Source organism: Aulostomus chinensis, chromosome 19, assembly GCF_037954235.1.
Source record: "Aulostomus chinensis isolate RoL2024-O1b breed Wild chromosome 19, RoL_Achi_v1.0, whole genome shotgun sequence".
NCBI classification, from domain to species: Eukaryota; Metazoa; Chordata; class Actinopteri; order Syngnathiformes; family Aulostomidae; genus Aulostomus; species Aulostomus chinensis.
Genome location: NC_141338.1, coordinates 13913821 through 13928006, shown reverse-complemented (window position 1 = coordinate 13928006; position 14186 = coordinate 13913821). Strand labels below are relative to the sequence as shown.

Genomic DNA, 14186 nt, shown 5'->3' with positions numbered 1-14186 from the left:
TTTCCCCTTATCCAGATGGAGGCAGGTGATGATGGTAAGCTTCAGTCAGACGAGTCGGTCCAGGATTCCAAGCTGACAAAAGGTAGGTTTTCAACAGAAGGGGGGAAAAAAAAAAACCCAACACAATTAGACTGAATGCATTGCTTCTTTCACGTCCTCCCGCTCTCCAGTTCATTCAGTGAATGAGATGCAAAGCCTTTTGTGTGGGTTTGTACTTGCGTATTTACTATAGTGTGTATCCCTGTTTGTGTGTATGACATATGCTGCTGTTAAACAACGTGTCTGGGAGTCTGTTGGTATTTATGATAGCAATTTCCATCGGTGATGTGGGGCTGAAAGTCTATTCGGAGATGAAAGAGTTTGCTTACCACAACTCCGCTGAGAGCCATAAACATGCACATGTATGCAAATTCACACACTTTCACTCAGACGAGGCAACAGGTTATGGAGTGGGCCAGAGAAAACAAACAGTCTCAGTCTTCCACCAGAAGGATCGAGGTGCGATATTATGGTTATTTGTCCAGGAAACCAGCCACACTGTCCGCTCTCCTATATCTACAAGGGCAGACCCATTTGATAACAGTAGAAATCAATGTGACACAGCATTGCTGTTTAATATTTAAATGGTAGCTAATTATCTGACTCTTTGCTGTCTTGTTGCTCGTTTACGTCTCTCCCATTTCCTCTTATTCTCTCTACCGTCTTTGCCTCTCTTTATCCTCCCTCTCCTTTTGTGTCCCGTCTGTTTTTCGTCGTCGTCAAGAAGTAGCCTTGCGTTTTACTTCCTATTTGATATGAAAAGCAGGCCAGGATGGTATTCTGAATCCATCTCTCTCTGCTCCCACAGCTTCTTTTGCCCCTATCTGCTTTGCCATCAAGGCAAAAGAAAATGACCTGCTGCCACTGGAGAAGAACCGAGTTAGGCTGGACGACGACTCTGATGAGGACAAAGTTAGTTCACACACTGCAAGTATAGATCAACGGTTTGGTTTATGACTCAAAAACTGATTTTTGAGAGTATGTTGTTGGTACCTTGAAGCGGCTGGGCATAAACAAATAAAGTATAAATGATCATTCATGTCTGTTTGAAGTTGCTGGAAGGTGAGGGGCTGCAAGCTGTGGTTGACGGAGCTGAAATTGTTGACAAGGAGCCTCCTCCAGTCAGTGCACCAGAAGAGAAGAGGCCGAGCCTCAGTTTGGAGGAGTTGGAGGCAAAACAAGGTACACATGTAGGAGTGGAATTTTTAGTATATTTATGCAGTTTGTTGTGCTTATTTATCCTGCTCTGCTTTCCCTGAGATGCTGCACTTTTACATTCTGGGTTATTATGCAGAAATAAGGTGGGGTGGGGGGAGTCTTTGCTGAATATATTGTTCTTTGATTCTCAGTAAAGGTCAAACAAAAATATATCCCACAAATAAGTTCAAGTAGCATTTTAATTACCCTCAAGTTGGAAAGGTCATGTTTCAAACTCGATAAATACACAGTCTTGATCTGACGAGGCCTTATTTCTCTGTCAGCTCTCAGACCAGCCGCCTCATTCTGTCTGTACGAATGACAAAATGTTAATAAACACCAGTGTCTGATGGTGCTTATGACAGAACCTATTTCTGTCCAAACTGCAGCTGCATGCCTACTAAATCCTAGTGTGCTCAAATTCGATTGTTCCTCATGTCGTCAGCAAATAAGCGCTTATAGGACATCTCTGTCACAACGGCCTGCTGGTACTTTTTGAGAAGGAGTTGGGAGGAAAAACCAGAGGAGAGGAGATAAATAAATCGAGTGTGTGTGAATTATAAATTCTCTCAACAGGCTGTAGCCTCCAGTAAGAGACAAGCAGAGCAGTACAGTAAACAAGTCGTATTTCTTTCCCAAAAGACGAATGTAGATGTTTTCTCTCTGTTTCTGTCTCAGTTGTGGTTAGAGAATATAACACGGAGGCTTTCTTCAACAAAAATAATGTGCATATATGCATGCTGCCCATTTTAGCCTCAAAATTAGTTAGTTCTCTAATTTTTTTTATACATTCATAAGCATCATTTCAAAACTTGGAGTTTTTTTTTCTCGCCTGAAGCTGGAAGCTCTTGTGTATGAAGTTGATTCATTGCATCTTGTTATCCTGTTACACCCAACAAAATCTGCAATCACATCCCTCACATCTTGAAAAAAGAAAGGTTTGACAGCTTCACTCCTCCTCTGCATTCGTCTTTGAATGATCACAAGGCAGCTGAAATATTCAGTGACATTCCAAACAGACCTTTTGATATCAGTTCTATACAAAAACAAAAAAAACCTGCCAGCCAGCAGATGCTTCTGCGATTCTCACTCGGCCCATTTGACTCGATTTGACCTTATTTATCAGCACAGAAGCCGTCGATATCAACGATGCCAAAAATAATCTCCCAAAAAGACAATCACGGCTGTGTGGCTTCGAGAGGGTTGTTCATCACAGCTAATGACTCTGTAATTACTAGAGCAGATGCTCAGCCTCTCAGTGAAATCTAAAATACTTCATTCCTAATCCAAAAAAAGGGCAAACGATAAAGATAAGGCTGTGTAAGGTTGTGTTTCTAGTTTATGTTGTAGAATCTTTGCCTCTGGAGTTGAACAGAACATCAGCGAGATCATCATCGTATTAAAGATAATCTTTTATCAGCAGTTGGATGGATTGCGCCATCCTGTAGTATGTTAAACGTACCTCAGTATCCTCAGTGTTAGTCTTTTAGAACATTTAGCAAGCTTGATTAGGATGCAGAGATACTTAAATATAATAACCCCTTTTAGTTCCATAATGCCACCTTAACTGCAAGAAATAAAAGTGAGCCATGATTCATAGCAATGAAGTTATTTTATTCTGCGTGTTTGAAAGGGGCTGATTGAGATGTTTTAATCTGAAGTAAATTGCCGGTTTTACTTTTCTCAACTCTTCCTTCCATACAGTTATTTTCTGTTCTGTATTGTGATACAATAATATGAACCTGCTTACTAGTGACACATAATTGAAGTGTCAGTCTTTGTCAGCTGTGCAACCAGTCAATCTAAAGAGAGTTCGAAGCCTAAAAGATGCTGATTGTAGAGTTTTATAAGATTTAGACGGACAGAGCAAACATCTAATAATCTCCTTTAAACCAGAGAGACAGCTGCAAACGAGAGGCTGAAACGATGAAGCGACAAGACAAATGCGCTACTTTTCACCATCAAGGGGGCTGACAGGTCCAGTTAAGGTTCAACAGACAGTCTCAAAGCGTAATGGTCTCTTTTTGAGCTGACAGGCCGTCGGTGAAAGAGCCTAATAAATAGCTGACTGAATTGGCTTTCCTGTGTGGCAAAGTGGCTGTCGGTCAGCAGGCCGAACTTGATCTGATAGCAGGAGAATCGGTGGCAGACAGCAGAATGCTAATCCGTATTGATGGGCTGGAACAAAGCCACGCGCACCTGAAAAGGTTTCCAGTGATGAGTACACGAATCGTTTGGACTGCAAACTTTCCCCCAGTGGACGTTTCATGGATTTGGTAGAAGATCTTGTTGATGAGTGTGATCTATCTATCTATATATCTATCTATCTCTCTATCTATCTATATATCTATCTATCTATCAATAAAATCTTTCACTGTCTGGGTTACAGACAGATTCTGTTCCACTTGGCTATTTTCCATGCTGTACTCTCAAATTATTTAGCAGGCCTATTTTAAACCATGAAGGGATAACTGTAGACCCGGCGCTCGCATTACTTGAACAACGTGGTTTCAGCGTGCATTTTCTTTACACCTCAGTGTTCGTCTTGTTTTCTCTTTCTCACTCAACCCCATTGCTCTCTCTGCTCTCCCCCATGTATCTGTCCTCCACCCGCTTCTGTCACTACATCTCCTTCCCTCATCTCTCAAATCCGTGAATATTTTCCACCCCCATTGTCATGCAGATGTCTGTCTCCTTCTCCTCCCACATGCTCCCTCTTGCCTGGATTTTTTTTTTTTTTCTGTAGAAATCTTGAATTGCATGAAATTATCTGCCACCAGAAACTTAGTCAGCCCTTATCATTTCGAGCAGGGACTTTGTCAATCTGCAGCACAGATGAAATGCCAGACGTCACCTTCGTTTAATGCGGCTGCGAGAGTGGGAAATAACTCTAATCATCCTTTTCTCTTATGGTTTCTCTTCCACTCTTCTTCCTTTCCCTACTCTAGGTTTGTCTAGTTATTAGTTTCTCCTCGCTCTACCCATCATCCTGCTTCTCCTTTTTACTCTCTTATTTTCAAAGACTACATATTTCGACAGGGTTGAATAGAAAGAAGAGTGTTTACCGCCCCTTCCCTTTTTTCGCCATTATTTTCTCCCCACTCACCCCCATCCTGCAGAGATGTATCTAGCTGTGTTAAAAACAAAGGAGGCTGATTGACAATAATCTGTACTGGTTTTTTTACCCTTTCATCTCGCTGCCCTCAGCCAAGCAGAAACTGGAAGATCGTCTTGCAGCTGCAGCCAGGGAGAAGCTGGCTCAGGCATCTAAGGAGTCCAAGGAGAAACAGTTGCAGGCAGAGAGGAAGAGGAAGGCAGCACTCTTCCTTCAAACGCTCCGCAGCCCATTGGTGGGGGGGCCTGAGGCCAAGAGAGCTGAACTAGACTTATCTGCACAGCTTGAGGTAGGCCGATGTTTGTCATTGTGGTTATGTTTCCGCGTGTCTTTAGTTGGAACATACACCAAGTCAACAGTCATTGCTCAGGCAGTCACATGGCAATGTATGACGCTTTATAGAGAACTTTAAAAAAAAAAAAAAAAGGAGTAGGGCTCTATAATGACTTTGTGCATTGAATTATTGCATTAAAGTGATGCATCGCTCCCAAAAAGTGTATTTGCCTGTCATGTAAGGATGAGGGACACACACAAAGAGGAGAGAGAGAGGAAGAGGCACATTTGTGTTTGTGTAAACAGTTAGAGACCTCGGACAAAGAGGGAGAAATGCTTCTACATGTTTGTGTAGGACAGTTGTTTTCCTCCTGCATCACTTCCCTATGACTCCAGAATGCATAAAGAGCCATGGACTTTTAGCTTGAAGCTAATGGAGACTGATGTCTAGTAACAGTAACACTGTCCATAAATATCCATTCTTCAAACTCTCAAGCACACTGTCCAATTTGTGCCACAAAGAAAGAATAACCCCTCCAGGTTTGGCCCTCCCGTGACTGTTTGGTTCTGAATGTGCCAGCTGGTTGTGCTCTGTGCTATCGTGAACAGGTGACAAACCAGAATGATAAAGGGCAATGCACGTCAGAGTCCGTCAACAGACATTTTTAGCTCTGCTGTTGTTTCGTTGTTGTCGCTGTTAGCCATGATTTGCCGAGCTAAACATCCATCGCTGGCTCTTATTGCATTTTGAAGTCACAAATAAACCAATGCTGCAGTCCAAAAACACCTTTGTGAGCTCAAGACAGCTATTTGTGAGTACTTGAAAGGCAAAATACAGCTTTTGGATGAGGTATCACCTAAGTTTAAAAATGGAAAATAATATTTTTGAAAGAAAATATGGATACGCCAAGTTGCAAGAAAAGAATCAATAAGCTGATGATCAAATTCTTTATTTGAATAACAAGTTGAATACAACATTGTAACCTGACCCCTTACTGCTGGTTTTGATCAGTTTTCTACCTGCTTAATAATTGCCAACAACATTTACTTGCTCAGACATTTATCATGCCAAAGAAACCAGTTTTGAGGTTTGAGAGGTGCTGCCTGTCAGTGTGTCTGGAAACCTTCGCTTGGAGAGGACACGCTTTGAGACAAACTGAAAAAGTTTGACTTGATCTGGCAGCCACTTTGCTATCACATTGAAACTGATTAGTTGTCCGTGTGTGTGTGCGTGCATGCGTTTACTTCATCTCCTCTAAAAACAAGGTCAAATTATATTTCTCATCATATTTCATGACTGCTTCCTCAAGAGAAGAGATTCATTGATTCGATGCAACTGTGCCTTTTTTGTTTTTAGCTTAAGCGGAATTGCAAAGACGTTTTTTTCTGTTTATTAGGTGTTTGTCTCCGTGATAAAACTAACCAGAGTAGAAGTCATCTCGTCCAACCACGGCTGAAGGTGAAAGTGTTTCTTACTGATCCGAACATTCAAAAGCCGTCACTTGTAGAGGTCGTAGAGGCACATTAATCATTTCAATACGTGAAATAAGAAGGTGCTTTTCAGACAACTGCCCTTAGATGATATTCATAACATTGCACTCGTATGTACACTCAGGCAGTGCCTGAAAGAGTTGTGTACAGAGTGGAAATAGTTTATTGTCATCTGCGGTGAGGAAATTCTTCTTCGCAGCACTGTACAACGTAAATCCACATTTCACACAACGCACATCGTCACACAACAGCAACAGACATAAATACATGAAGTACAATAGAAAACACAACAGCCAAATCAACATAAAACAAGACTTCTCTCAGTAAGTACCTGCGCCCAGAATGCAGTGCAGTGTGAAGCCCTGTGTGTCTGCAAAGCATGTGGTGGCCCTGCAGTTGAGGCTGGAGACCTATTATCTTGGCAGCTGTGTGTGTGTGTGTGTGTGTGTGTGTGTGTGTGTGTGTGTGTGTGTGTGTGTGTGTGTGCAAGTGCGCGTGAATGAGACAGGTTGAAGAAATCCCTGAAGCAGCAGAGAAGGGCAAAACTTTGGCACATTATTAGGAGAAGACGTCAACATTAGTATGCTGGGAGAAGCTGAGTTTATTGTGCGGTGGGAGATATTTGACGCTGCCCCCCTATTTCAATTGTGTCATTACTGATGAAGATGAGGTGCCGAAGTGATGGAGCACCTACCACTATTGGTTCTGTTTTGCTGAGATGAACAATGGAGCATTGCTGTGATAGTCCAGAGCGAAAGAGTTTTCTGTGAGACGAGCTAGAATGGTGCTGCAGTCATTACAGTGGAGCATGGAGAAAAATGGGCTCAGCACAGATCCCTGCAGTGCTCCGGTTGTTGCTGCTGAATTCAGGTGATGTCTACTGCTTGCTGCCTTTTACTGAGAGCTTGAGGGTGGTGGCGGTGGTGATGGTGGAGGGGGGACATTAAAACCCTGTTTACATTCTCACCTCCACACTCCTGGGCTATTGCTGTGGAAAGCAAGAATGAATGCCAGATTAGCTGTTTCACCACGTTAGTTCTCTACTCAGCCGTCAGAAGGCTGTGGAAAGAAGGTGATGTAGTCACACTTCCCATGTCACCCTTCACGAGTGCATCCACAAACTTCAGTCATCGTGTAATTGAGCTGACAGGCATACCTGCAGCTCGACTGTTGAAATCAGAAACGTGCAGCTGTGGCAACAGCGTGAGGCTTTCTTTTAATGACTTGCTCATCGGTGAATCGCCATGTGGATTTGAGGGAAGTGGGCTGGGGAGTTGCTTAGGCCAACATATTGATTTATACAAAAAACAAAGGACGTCTTTGGAAAATACAGATGAACTTGTTCTTCAGGACCCAGCATTCGTCCTATCATGGTTATTTTATTTAATTTTTTCCTTTTTACATTTCATTTGAGGTTTGGCGGTGTTACAAATGTACAACCACATATACAGTAAGGGGCTACACAAATAGTTGGTACTGGCCGGCATACAGACCAGTAAAAATCACTGATCTATGGTTTGAATAAAGGAATTTGAACGTATTTGGAGAGTCTCTGGCCTTCTTAGCTGCCTCCTCGACATGCATGCTCAATGCTAATAAGCTGCCCACTCACTTTTTTTTTTTTTTATTTCCGGCACCTTGACTAAGCTGCTTTGCTAACTCACCCTCCCAAATTACTCCAAGTAATGAACCAGTGGCAGTGGCTAAATAAGCCCCAGGGAACCTACTGTTCCCGTTACATCAAACGATCTAATCCTACATGCCTGGCTAGACCTTTGTACCTTCAGGTCAGTGTCTAATTCTCTCGACTTTTACGGTTTTAACTTTATCTTCTTATCACACTAGCTGCGGTCAACTCTGAAGTAAATTCAAAATCCTAATTGCTACATTTGGCTCAATAACCCAGCGTTTAACCCGCCTCAGCATTCATGCCAAAGGAGGATGATATCATCACCTTCATGCACTGATGTCACACTCTGTTTTCTTGCTTTTTTTTTTTTTTTTTTTCCATTTTAACTTGGGTTGTCTCTTCTGTGCATATTACATTTCAACCATATGCCGTTCTATCAGTCGTTTCCAGTTTGTGGGCAAGGGATTTTCATCCTGTGTTACCATGCATTGATGCTCGAGATTAAGAGATTGCTGTCTCTTTGTTTGTTTTGTTTTTTAGTTGGAAGCTTGAAAAAGTAAATGTTGGAAAATCTAATCAAGGTCTGGATGTTTGCTCATTTGTTTAAGATTCAGGCCTTTATTGGAAGGACATTTGACATTTTGTGCTTTATCTCCCTGCATCGCGACAGGAATATTCACCCATAAATCAACCAAGATATTCAAGAGACTTTCCTTTCTACTGTCCACTACTTTCCCTCTTCTCTATTATTATACCCCAGTGGTAATGATGGGCTAAATGATTTTAAAAAATCCCCATTGCACAGTTTACAGGAGCAATGCTAAATTAAATAAAAATCCCTCTATCTGTCGTATTTAATTTGGATGGAAAAGGTAGGAATATTTTCAAGTGTAAGAAAGATCTAATGGCTCTTATTTCATGTGTTCCTTGATTGATGTTGGATGTCAGGTCCTGGTGTGAGCCCGCTGCATGTGTGGTGCACTGGCCTTTTGCCTGTCAGGCCAGGTGGCAGTGGGCCGGCCTCTGTCACTATCACGCCAACTCCGTCACTCCACTCCAGATGTTCTGTGACTTCTGCTGTGGCCATCAGAGCGTATAAATCCTCTAGGTGCTTCCAACTTTCAGGTCATTGGCACACTGATGACAGATACTGTTTTTTTGTTTGTTTGTTTTTTTAAAGGACTGTACAGAGAAAGAGAGTAGCGTTAGCTTGGTTGAAACAATGGACACTAACATTGACAGCAAAGAAGTAGAAGTAGACTCTGGCTTAATTAATCATTTGCATATAAAAGCCCTGTTCAGACTCCACAAGTTATTAGACACAGCAATGAAAACAGCAGCAAAAACATGAGCAGTTTGAAAAATGAAATTGAGACTCAGAAAAGTGGCGCTGGTGGTGATGTCATAATAAAAACTTCCGAATGAGTTAGTTTCATTGACTTAAATTCAAACATTTTAGTCTCACCCTCAAAAATGATATAGTTTTGGTTGAGGGAAACTGTTTCCACTTTAGCTTGGACTTCATTTCCTTTTGGTGAGCCTTAACATGTCTGTGGTTTTGCTGCTGATTTTGATTGGGTTGTTCTTCACTAGAATGTACATTATACTAGTTTTTTCGCAAAAATGAATATTAAAAAGTTTTTTTTTTTCCTCCCGTTTTAGTCCATTTCATTATTCTTAGTTTTAGGTGGCTTTCACATGTAAACGGGTTAAGGGGAGAAGTTACAGCAACTTTGCATCTTTAATTCAGTTAGTTTAGCTTTTACACTGAAGCAAACATCAGGTGGAGAACATCAGAATTCCACAGACATGTCAGGAATGCAGTTTAGTCTTCCACGCGATAGAACTCCAAGTGGCTTCAGACCACTGGGGAATGTTTCAGTTGGCGTTGCTGTACATTTTTAGTCTAGATTTATGAAGCAAAAATCAATAATGCAGCATAACGGCCATCGTCAGGTACGAGAGTTGAGCAACTGCAGTGATTTGTAGCACCACAGTTTACTAAAACTGATAAATATAACATTTATGTCACGCTATATTATCTACAATGTAGTCAGTGAATACTTGATATAGTACGTTAATAAGAAATGCAAGCTACGAAGTACTACTAAGTTGAGGGTTTTAGGGTCATATCAGTATGACTTTTCTCTCCCCCTTCACCATATGAGGCTTTGCTGTAAAATATACCGTGGTACATAATGTCACTGCACATTGCTCCTTACTAGATACCAGTTTATGTGCAAGAAAAAGTACACATTGTTTGAACATTCACACCCTGGTGCGTGAGTAGTGTTGCCAACAACACTGGTGAATTATTAATATACAAAGGTTTATGAGTGTTCTCCATTCCTCACAGGCTGCCATCAGTGATAGATTTGAAACTTATTTTTTGGGTAAAACTTCGATTTATGACCGTGACTGTGAGAGACTCACCTTTCACTGTCAATCTCATAAATACATTTACCCTTAAATATTCTCATTTATTCTGCACCAAATTCTGCCTCACCTCACCTCTGTCCTACAAGCACAGAATGACAAGATGTTTGCATTTTATTGCCGTTCCCGCAGAGCGTTTTCCATACAGCAGACTTATGTGAAAACAGTTATCGTGTGAACGAGCGCTTTTTGTTTTTGAGATTAATCTGAACAATTCTCGCTACATGTGCGAAATCTTGCGCACCCACATTTAGCTCGTATTGCTTTTATCAAGACTGATGTGTTGAAAATGCTCTCAGCTGGTCTGAGCTAGTAACACCGTACGCATTACTCCCACATAAAAGTAACAAGTGCATTCAGACAACAGACCGACCTTTTAAATTGACAGCATATTTAGTTGCGTATCTGACTGAGGTTTTCTGGGTACTAATCCAAAAAATGCAAGTTAAAAACAATTCGCAAATCCTTCTAGTCGTGTGTATTTTTCATTCCTTTGTCCTTGGTTTCTCTGTTCGGGCAGAGTCTTCAATGCTTATTAGTTGTAGTTGCATTCTGGTCATTAAAATGTTGTTAATTTTTGTTTTATTTCCCATTCATCCACCTTCTCCCTGTTAATCCCAGTTTGCAGCTAAATTAATCGTACACTAAAGCAGCCCTCATCATGCACAACTGCAGTGGATTATTGAACTCCAATTAAGAAAGTCCCATCCTCATTAAAGTGCAGCATCTTCGGGGAATTTCTTCAAATTTGGCTCCAAAGTCCACTGGGATTCAAGGATGAGGTGAAAAGATTTTGGTTGTCGAAGGTCAAGGTCACTGTGAGGGCCACATATCGCCGGGGGAATTTTAAGATTGCTTTCAAATGAACGACCTCTTTCACACTCTCGTAAATTCTGTAAAATATTACCACTTGCCCTCTGTATGTAGTGGTAAATGTTATACGCTATTACACACCTTGGTTTGTTGAGGAACATCATAACTGAACATGAGTAAATTCACATTTTACATAAATAATGTTGCCACAGTGGCTTCACTCGTGTGTTGTGCCCCCCCCCCCCACACACACACACACACACACACACACGCGCGCGCGCGCACACACAAACATCATCTGTTTTTATAATACATTTTAATCCCTGCGCATCCCCCAGTACTGCTACTTCTCCTTGTTACTCTCGTTACGGCCTGAACTTTAGTATCTTGCTGGAGCAGGTGTGAGACGTCGTACATTTTCTTCTCCTGGTATTGGGATAAGCTTTCCCATACGTCAGACCTAATTTTAATCCGAACCTTGCTTCCTGTCATTTCATTATCTCTGCCTTAGCCCAGACACCTGATAGTGCACAAACAGAGGTGTGATAAATATTCCTCCTCCTCCTCCTCCTCCTCTCTATGTTGCTGCCTGTTTTTAGATAAATATTGATTGTCTACTGCGGCGAACACTGCCTGGACCTCCTTTCCTTGCTTGTCTCTGTCTTTCATCTTCTTTCATCATCATCCCGTCTCTGTTTCTAACCCTCCTTTACCCTCTTCTTATGCTCCACCCATTTCTTAAAAAAATTAGGAGATTGGTAAAGGGAGGAAAGTGATTGAAATGGAGTGATTGAAGTAAAATATGCAGTTCTCACGTGTACAAACATTCATTTCTTTTCTGCCCTCAAGGTTCATTACTTATCACTGGAGCTCTCCTATCATTTATATTTATGTTGGCATATAAAGTATGTCAGATGTCTTCTTTTACCCAAACATCCTCATGGTAGCATACATTTGTGGAATAGGATGACCCCAGTAGAAATAGAAGATCTAACCCTGGAAGATAAAACATGACCTCTGACAATTTAGTGTCGTGTTTAATCCGCTGATGGACGGAAGCCATCTTTTTTCGAGGGAATCCAGCAGCAATCCAATCTAATATGAGCAGACAGAGACACATTCGGCTAATTAGAGGCACTCTGCCGCTTATTGTTATAAGTATAAGTGCAGAGCCAGACGACTGCATTGTGTTGTGCAGCAAACGCCATCTTTTAATGAGAGAGTTTTTTTTTTTTTTAGAGGAGAGACTTTGACTTTGTCTCAACCAGGCATTTACAAGTCCAGGCCAGGTCTAGTGCCCACATCCCAGATAGCTAATTTCCTTTGGCATGGATGTCGGCCAAGTGAGCAGCGAGTGAATGACGAGCCAAATCCGACCCAAGGGTACGACAACTAAATCATAACAAAGCCAGACTTCTTCCTGGAGGAAGCCAAATTCAAAGAATGCTATTATCTGGGCCAAGTGCTTTGCTTCAGTTTCGCAAGTGAGTCAGAGGAGGACTTTAAAGGTGTGGAAGTGTACGGCCCTCGTGTGTTTTGCCAGGACATATCTCAGCCACGTGTGCCAGTGAAAACGATATATCTTTCTTTGCCTCTCGTGTATTAAAAGGTCAAGACAAGTAAATGGAAGCTGGTGGACGGTTTTCCTCCTGCTTCACTTGCTTGGGACTCCAGAATGCAGGAAGTGCCAGCCGCATGTTTTGAGCTGGAAAGGCACCCTTGTAGGGCAACAGAAGAGCTAAAAACAAACTATAATCCTTCCAGCTTTCAGGCTCGTTCATGGTTGCATGGAATGAGACCAGCTTGTGCGTTCAGTTGAACCATTCAACCCTGAAGGGTAAGGGTTTGTTTGTTTTTAGCTCAAATCAAAGTGTTCGGTAATTACAGAGCATATGATTGGATTAAGACGATGTGGATTATTCTGAATGATGTGCTTGACACTTCATATATTGCTGCTGTTGTTTTGTGTTTTTGTTTTTTTACAATTTTGCTGCTGCAGCTGTTGTCAGCTGTCTGGTACCATTAGCCTTGAGCTAAATTTACGTGGCTGGCTTATTCTGCATTCTTGAGTCACGATGAAGTGATGCAGAAGGGATAACATTGTGAGCTCAGGACATCAATGTGTGAGTATTAGGAAGAAAAGAACACTGTTTTTGGGGGAGTAATCCTTCAAATGCCACATGTGGCCCAACAGTCAGTTACTATTGGTAGCGTCTTCTTTATCGTCTGATATACATGTCCGCCCCACAGTATTTAGCTGAATATGTCTGCTGTTCTTGCTGTTGAAAAGAAATCCAGTACTGATGATTACTATTTATGTTTTGTTAAAAGTTTTTGCCAGAGTATTGGAATGTATGAGTATTTCCAGCTTGCAAACAGCCGTGGAATGAGCACCTTGATGCAAGAATCCCCAAGTTGTTACTCATGCACATATTTAAAGTAGTGTTTAGTTTGGAAAAGTACTGGTGAGGGTGGACACAGTGCACATGTGGAACCAGCCAGCTCTGTGCATGACTAGGATCTCCTTCAATCGCTGGACCTCGTATTGATCCCGCAGAAATTGTACAGAGAAATTGGGCATCTGGGAGTTCTTTTAATGTCCTCAATGTCAAAGAGACAAACAGACTGTTTCACTCAGTCAATGCAAGGTTTGTTCTTGGTTTTATCTTTAGACCAGCAATTAACAACTCCCAGCATCTGTGTCTGATTTTGGTCTCGCGCTCTTCTGTCTTCCCGTCTGTCTCTAGATGCAAGAAGCCCTCTCAGTTCTGTCGGACCTACAGCCTCCTCACTCGTCCTCTGCACCGGCAGCTTATCTGCAGGATCAGCGGCCCCTCACAGAGAACCAAGGAACCTATCGCAGCAGAGAGGCCCCGTCCTCATCCTCCTACACTACCTCCAGAGGGACAGACAGAGCCAGAGATAAAGACAGAGACCGAGACAGAGATAGGAATAGGGATAGAGACAGAGACCGAGACAGAGATAGAAACAAAGGGAGGGACAAAGAAAAAAAGAAGAAAAAACACAAGAGGAGGTCAAGATCCAGATCAGCGTCCAGGTCGAAGAGCAGACACTCCCTTCCCAGTGCCTACAGGAGATCGCGCAGGTCCCGGTAAGATACTGCAGACATTCAAACTTCTGCACTTCAATGAAGCAAAGTTTTTGCTTTTAAACCCCCCCCCCCCCCCATGA

General features: G+C 42.0%; 1 protein-coding gene across 4 annotated transcripts in view; it reads left to right on the top strand.

The window, feature by feature from the left end:
* The window catches only part of sfswap (splicing factor SWAP), a 49203-nt gene that overhangs the window by 23583 nt on the left and 11434 nt on the right, over positions 1 to 14186 (top strand). For all 4 annotated transcript variants that reach the window (XM_086187036.1, XM_086187038.1, XM_086187039.1 and 1 more), the window contains 5 exons: positions 16 to 82; positions 848 to 951; positions 1092 to 1221; positions 4444 to 4640; positions 13742 to 14106. In XM_086187036.1, coding sequence (XP_086043162.1) covers positions 16 to 82; positions 848 to 951; positions 1092 to 1221; positions 4444 to 4640; positions 13742 to 14106 — 863 coding nt within the window. The remainder of the gene's footprint in view (positions 1 to 15; positions 83 to 847; positions 952 to 1091; positions 1222 to 4443; positions 4641 to 13741; positions 14107 to 14186) is intronic.